This window comes from Penaeus chinensis, chromosome 18 (genome assembly GCF_019202785.1).
Source record: "Penaeus chinensis breed Huanghai No. 1 chromosome 18, ASM1920278v2, whole genome shotgun sequence".
In the NCBI taxonomy this organism is placed as follows: domain Eukaryota; kingdom Metazoa; phylum Arthropoda; class Malacostraca; order Decapoda; family Penaeidae; genus Penaeus; species Penaeus chinensis.
This window is the reverse complement of record NC_061836.1, coordinates 33,465,694-33,473,193: the sequence shown is the minus strand read 5'-3', so window position 1 is coordinate 33,473,193 and position 7,500 is coordinate 33,465,694. Positions and strand designations below refer to the sequence as shown.

Sequence of the window (7,500 nt, the reverse complement as noted above, 5' to 3'; positions counted from 1 at the left end):
CAATACCTATGCCAGACCAACCCTTCAGGAATCTCCTACCCTAACTGAGGTTAGGATGGTGATTTCTAAGCTGAAGGGTGGCAAAGCCACAGGCATATGTGATATCCTTGCTGAACTGCTAAAATCTGGGGGTGAATCTATGGCACAGGGCTTACATACAGGCTTGACTGCCATCTGGCAGTCTAGTTTCATTCCCCTGACCTGTTGAAGGGCATGTCATCCCTCTCTGGAAGGTAAAAGGGTGTCGTTGGGACTGTAACAACTATAATAGTATCACACTGCTCAGTATTCCAGTGGATCCCGGACCACCTACTAAGGCACTAGAGACCAGAGCAGTCTGGATTCACAAGTCCACAATACGCCGTATCCTAGTGCTTCGAGTCATTGTTTAACACCGTCATGCATTTAGTCATGGGCTGCTTGCAGCCTACATTGACCTGAAGAAGGCGTTTGATTCGGTGCATCAAAAACCACTATGGGAGATCCTGAGACTTAGGGGAGTTTCGACATGGATTATTGGCCTATATACTGGTCCCGAAAATGCTGTAAAGTGTGGTGGGGGCCTGTTGAAGTTCTTCCCTGTTAAATCAGGGTGAGGCAAGGATGTGTCCTTGCACCAACACTTTTCAACACCTGCATATTTATTTTATATATATATATATATATATATATATATATATATATATATATATATATATATATATATATGTATATCATATTCAATGTCTGGGAGTGTACTTACATTTCAGTATAAAATATGGTCATCCATCCTCCATAGAGAAAAGCCTCAGTAACCAGGCACTGTGTTTGTATTTCTGAGCTCTTCCCCAGTGCTCACTGGGATTGTTTGTAAAATCTCACAATGAGTTTTCAAGCAAGAGTAGGTAGTTTAATTTCTGTGGAGTAGTCTAGATCCTTGTTAAAGAATTTGTTTAAAGATTTTTCTGTTTTGTTGATTTAGTTGCATTCTCAAAGGTTGTTTCAGTTGTATATAAAATACATTCTTCTGTTATGTGCAGGAAGATGTCTCGAATGAAATCTTCCTTGCGCTTTTTAGTATGTCAAACATTCTTTATTTTTCCTTACGCCACTTCTAAAATTTCAGAAATGGTAGATCCATTATCACCAGATATTGGTGAAGAGCTTCAAGGCAAGTTGCTAGAATCCCGAAAATCAAAAGTTATCAAGAAAATGAAGAACAACATTTATCACTGGAAACCCATTGAGTATAATGGCTATAGGTGAGATGAGATGCTGTATATATAACATGCATAATTTTCTCTTTGTGCTGCACAGCAGTTCCTTTCCTCTCCCCCTCATGTGAAGTGTAATTGTTTGTGTTAATCCAGCTTTAGTTCCTTTCAAAGAACTAGCCTTGAAATATCATGGAACCACCGTTGTTAATTGATTACCAGTGTCCTTTGTTGTGAGTTGCTGTTGTTATGGATTTAAAACTTGATTTATTGTTATATTTCTTTTCTAGGGCAGCTATGTATGTAGCAGGCCGCCTAGCTCCAGATTATGCCTCCCTCTACAGAATCCTGGCAGAGACGAAGAAACGTGACCCACACTTTTCCCCACTTACGTTATTAGACTTTGGCTCTGGTGTGGGCACTTCAATGTGGTGAGTAGATTCTGTTGCATTAGACAGTAGGTGAGATACCACCTGTTTTGGGTTTTTATATCTATCCTTAGATTCTTTCATGCAGTTGTTATTTTTATGATAGATTTCAGGAATATGAGTTGTTTGATTTTAGCTCTGAAAAGAAATACTAAAGACTTTTGCAAGTTCTCTAAATGATCAGAGTATTTGTATTTGAACTTTACACAATGAGTATGAAGTAGGTATAGACATAATGAGATATTACAATAAAACTTTATTCCTAATCATAGTACAAACTGCAGTTCTCCATGTTGTATAGCAGTAAACTATTTCAGGGTTCCTTTTTTTGTGGATTAGTTTACCATAGCTGCTCACTTAATCTTTACAATTGACATGTGTACTAGAATCAAATCACATTCTTGCCATGACAAAAATTCTGAATTGAAAGTGCCAATTACAGCAGAATATTTTGAATATATAAAGCATTATAGGTGACACTGCTCTTACTATTGCCTCTGCTTGTATTTTTCTCTCTGGAGGAATAAATTCTCTACCATATAGTGGTATGAGGCTTGTCTTCATTTGAAAATCGCATTATGACAAGACTACGTCAAGCAGGATGTGGGTCACAGAGCATAGGACACTGCATGTTTTCATGACAGTCATTTTGGTCAGCCCACAGCCAGTGCAAAATAGTTTCATTTACCTGTATCCTAGTCTGTGACAGAGTGAACTCACTTCTCCAAAACTCTATCTCACTGAGTTTTTGCTTAATTTTACACAAGAATGAATTATATGATTGAGAGGAACAGTTACTGTGATATGCATGTATTATAGCTTATATTTCTTCATTATAATCTTGCATAGACTGTACTCTACAATTACACATTCATGACAATGGGCATTACTGAATTATGTAGGAAAGGCAGATTTGGACTTTCCTGTTATCATTTAGAGCATTGTTATGACTTTTTGGCACTTCCTTCTTAACCTTGTTGAGCTTTATTTGTTTATTTGATGCTGCTTGTGAAGATTAAAATGACGCTGTTCCATTCAATATTTTGTAGCAAGAACAATGGTAAATGAATAAACAAATGTACCATTTCTTAAGGTTGTAAGCTGTTCCACATTGAACTATGTTAGTTAATTGCTTGACATTTAAATATGAGCGTGTACACACGTACACACACACACACACACACACACACACACACACACACACACACACACACACACACACACACACACACACACACACACACACACACACACACACACACACACACACACAGATTTAAAAGATTTCTGTTGGTATATTCTTTTACATATAATAGGATCGCATGAATAGTCAGTACAGTATTGGTCATTGGGTAATTCTGGCTAACTGGTGTTCTTAGTAGTCTACTTGAAGGGCAGCAAGACATGGTGCAAGAAGCACTACACGGGTGAAGTAATACTGGTTATATGTCTGTTCTGTTTTCCCAAGTAGTTTTCTAATAAGCAAGGATACTGCCATTGTAGTTCACAGTCATCGCGAAGGCTCTGTCTCAGCCAAGGTTTGGCCTGGGCCAAGAAAAGGAGGGTACATTTTGCATCAATTGTTGGTTTGCAAAGCAGCCACTGAAAAATCTTGAACTTAAAGCATGCAACTGTTTTTTCTTCTTCTTCTTCTTTTGTTTTTTCTTTCTTTTTCTTTTTTCTTTCTTTTTCTTTTTCATACATGAAATATTTTAGTACAAACACACATCCTTATTTTTGTATTGTTTTTGGTTTAATAAACAAATTTACAGAGAACAAGTTAGATATTTCAAATATATTCCATATTCTTTAAAGCAAACATGTTTTTTCTCCTTGGTACTAATGAAAATATTCAGCTAAGATGTCATTTGTGTCATGAAATGATCTTATAATCATGTGGTTTAACCACTGTTCTCTGAAAAGAAAACATTATGAGTTTTTGCACAAGGTTTTGCTCTCAAAGTGAATACTGATTACCTAAAAATTAGTGCATATCACTTTCATCATCATCATCATTTGGGAGCTAACGCTGGCAGGGGCGCAGAGCCGCATCCACCCTTTGCTTCCACCTATGAGGGTCCCTCATGGCGAGCCACCAGGCAGGGGCTCGGCCCATCTCTAGCTCCTCATGACAGGTTTGATTGATCTGCCCAAGCCACAACTTTCTTGGTCATCCCACAGGCCTCCTTCACCCAGGGTTGCCTCAGACAGAGACATATTACTTTGCTAGGCTTAAAGCAGTACATTATATCACATGGAGCACATAGTGTCTCACAAAGGGGTTACTTGTGTTATATATTAACACCAGTGTAACACCAGTGTCAGTTTGTTGCCTGGTCTTTTGATATGGGACAGAATGATAGATAAAGTTAGATGCAGAGGGAAATTAACTCATTTGATCACAAAAGCCTCACAGCTTGCACCAGAATCTGGGCGTTAGGCTTACTTTTCTACTTAAGTTTATCTTTCTTTCTGTTTTTCTTTCTCTCTATCATTCTTTCAATTTCCAAGTTCTGTTTTTTGTCATTTGTTACGCTGTATAGATATAGTAGTAGACTTTTCATTGAACAGACTCCTTATTATGTCCTTAGATAATCTACTAGTGTAAACAATAACAATAACAGTTAGGAACATTGTTTTTTTGTCATTTTTTTTATATTGTTCAGTTTTCTGTAACACACCCTTGCACCACTGGTCATGACAGTGAGGATCCTGAGCATAGAAACAGTGTCCTCCCTGAAGCATAGCTCACAGCTGGTACATTCCATCCTCGTTTACCTGTGAAAATGACAGAAGAGTCCATTCTTAAATGACTACTGAGTCTAGTCTTCCTCCAAAAGCTTTGCTCACTCATGACGATTCATTCACACCACCCTGACCTATGGCTTCATTTTTCATGACAGCACATTCCTGTCATTCAAGCTTTTGGCCATATTTGTCCTTGATGGCATATTCCTGTCACCCAGCCCTAAGTAAAAAAAAATTATGATAGTCACAGCACTCGAAAGCATTGGATTAATAAGCAAGATACACAGCATTTTAATTTCTCTACTTCATACAGACCAAGTATCACAAATATACTTCTGCAGAACAGAGTTGCTCTAAATTGCATCCTTAGGTATTCTATCACTGTTGCAGTGATCTTATTGGAGGAAGGGAAATACATTTGTACTTTGTTTGTCTGGTATTAACAGCAGTCGTCATTGCATTATATAGTTGTCGTCTGTAGTATTTATATTCCTTTTGCTGGAAGAGATTTTCTGTATGGCTATTTGCTATGAAACATTTTAAGATTCCACCAGTTATGTACTGCTAGACGTTAGGAGATAGGAATCTTAATTGTCATTAATAGAAAATTCAATATGAATATGTTATATAACATACATACACACAGACTTAAAACTGAGCTAAGAATTATTTTCAAAGCCTTTTGTCATCTGATAAGTGGGAGGATTATTTTACAAATGACACCATCTTATAAGGAGTTTTTTTCTACTTAAGTTATCATTAAGCATAAATAAGTTCATACAACATTCCGTATTATATGATGTGTCATTTTCATATTCTTATTGTTATATTTTATAATAGGTTTATATTTCTTTTTAGCTGCGCCCTAGATTTGCTAACTAAACCGCTGTGTTTGTTCAAGTTTCATGATGAATATGGTCACTTGAGAACTAGAAAATGAAAAAAGCTGTCAAGCCCTAGCCCTCTTCCCATAATGTAAAATTACTTCATAAGAAATAGAAGATATGTATGAAAAAAAAAAAAATTGTGTATCTGTATGCACTGGTGTCTCCCAGTCACTAAGCCTCCTCAGTGCTGAAGCTAGTCTCCAGCTGAGCCAGATGCCAGCTGTTTAGCTTCCTTCCACCACTACAAGGCAGCCTAGTAGCTGGGAGACATGTTAAGGGAGAACATTTAAAAAGAACCATATTTGTGTCACAACTTGTTTATGCCATTTTGCATACATTAAGTGACCTAGGAAGGATTACAGTCACAGGTGTCCTTATTTGAGCTACAAACATGACCCCTGGGCTCCAGTCATGTGTAAAGCCACAAAGTGAAGAACATAAACCAGAGAAATCCCTTTTACAAACATATCTTTTCGAGATGATTGTCATGATAGATGACATTATATAACACTGGAGATATGACACAAGACTCATGTTTTCAGATTGTTTACACCCTATATATGCTAGATAATGTCCAGTTCATTTTATATTATATATATATATGTGTGTGTGTGTGTGTGTGTGTGCATTTTTTTTAGACATGTTTGATCTCCATAAAAATTGATTTGAAAATTTTTAAAATTCCGGTGTTGTCACATATTTAGGCATTGTAGAGCATTCTAGGATTCCTTTCTAAATTCTTTAATGTGGTATTTAACTCTCTGGTAACAAATATGTATGCTAGGGTGGCCTTCATGTCGAGTAAGATTTTCTATTGCTAGCCACAGAACTAGATCCCTCTCCTACTTACTGCTTGTCTTGTACCCATTTGCCTACTAAATCTTTTACTTTTATTTATTCTTTTGTTTGATTTGAGATGCTTCAGTTACGAAGAAGACAAGTTTTGAATGTGAAATATATATATATTTCATCTCTTTTTTTTTTTCTTTCTTTCTTTCTTTCTCTGATAGGGTGGTGGACAGCATATGGCCTGGGAAGTGTAAAGAGGTCGTGTGCATTGACTCCAGTTCAGAAATGAATGACATGGCAGACAAGCTTCTTAGAGGAGGTGACCCAGAGAAGCCACTGCAAACAAGACCAGGAGGAACATTTTTCAAGCAGTTTTTACCAATGTCCAGCACCTTGAAGTATGATATTGTGGTTTCATCTCGTTCCCTGTTTGAGCTCCCTGACATGGCTTCAAGACTAAGAACAATAGACATACTCTGGAGAAAAACATCAAAATACCTGGTACTAGTTGAAGCAGGGACAAATGCTGGATACAGACTGATTCAGGAAGCAAGGGATTATCTATTGGAAGTGGGTCATCAGTCAGAAGAGGAGAGAGATTACTTGGAGGGACATGTTTTCTCTCCTTGTTCACATGACAAGTTTTGTCCAAGATTTTTTGATGGCTCTAATACCCCTTGTAATTTTGAAGTATCTTACAAACCATTTAGATTTGGTAAATATAGTGACACAAGCAAGGATCTGTTTACTTATGTAGTACTTAAGAAAGGAAAGCGAAATGATGTTGAAGGTGACAATGTTTCCTGGCCTCGCATTGTGCGTGCCCCATTATGCCGCACAAGGCATGTTATATGTCGTACTTGTACAAAGTATGGTACACTCCAAGAACTTACTGTAACGAAAAGGAGGACATGGCAAAGAATGTTACAGCGTAAGTAAAAATTCAGACTGGGGTGACATGCTTCCGGTTGAATTTGAAGACACATCAAACTCAGAAAGTGATTCTCATGAACCTGCTCATCCCGAAAATGATCTCATCACCTATAATACAGCAGGATAAGAATAACACTTTCTTACCATATATGGGTAAGTAAATAGTGCTCCCTTTGGTTTTGTTTCTTTTAGAATTATTTTTTACTTATTATTTCCTTCCTTTTATTGCAGATCTATTTATCAGTTTAAGAAATCCAAAAAAAAGGGAGATACGTGAAATGTGATATGAAAAACTGTCTCATGAAAAGGAGATTTTATGAAATCCATTAAGTCTTTTGTTTACAGTGACACCTGTACAACATCATTTTGGTAAACTAGAATTTCTATTTTCCTAATTAACATTATGCTAGTTTGCAGATAGTGCATTTGTCTCTGGTGTCCTGTTTGACATCCTACCTTAACCCATAGCACTGGCCAGGAGGAAGACAAGTATATTTATAAATTCTGTCTCCTTCCTCAAGA

At 37.1% G+C, this 7,500-nt stretch overlaps 1 protein-coding gene across 1 annotated transcript in view; it reads left to right on the top strand.

Moving 5' to 3' along the window:
* Positions 1-7,500, top strand: part of LOC125034839 (methyltransferase-like protein 17, mitochondrial) — a 15,625-nt gene that overhangs the window by 7,786 nt on the left and 339 nt on the right. Inside the window, 4 exon segments of the mRNA XM_047626853.1 lie at positions 1,106-1,241; positions 1,484-1,624; positions 6,267-6,954; positions 6,956-7,500. The exon segment at positions 6,956-7,500 is cut by the window's right edge and continues 339 nt beyond it. Of these exon segments, the coding sequence (XP_047482809.1) occupies positions 1,106-1,241; positions 1,484-1,624; positions 6,267-6,954; positions 6,956-7,105 (1,115 nt within the window). The 3' untranslated portion in view covers positions 7,106-7,500.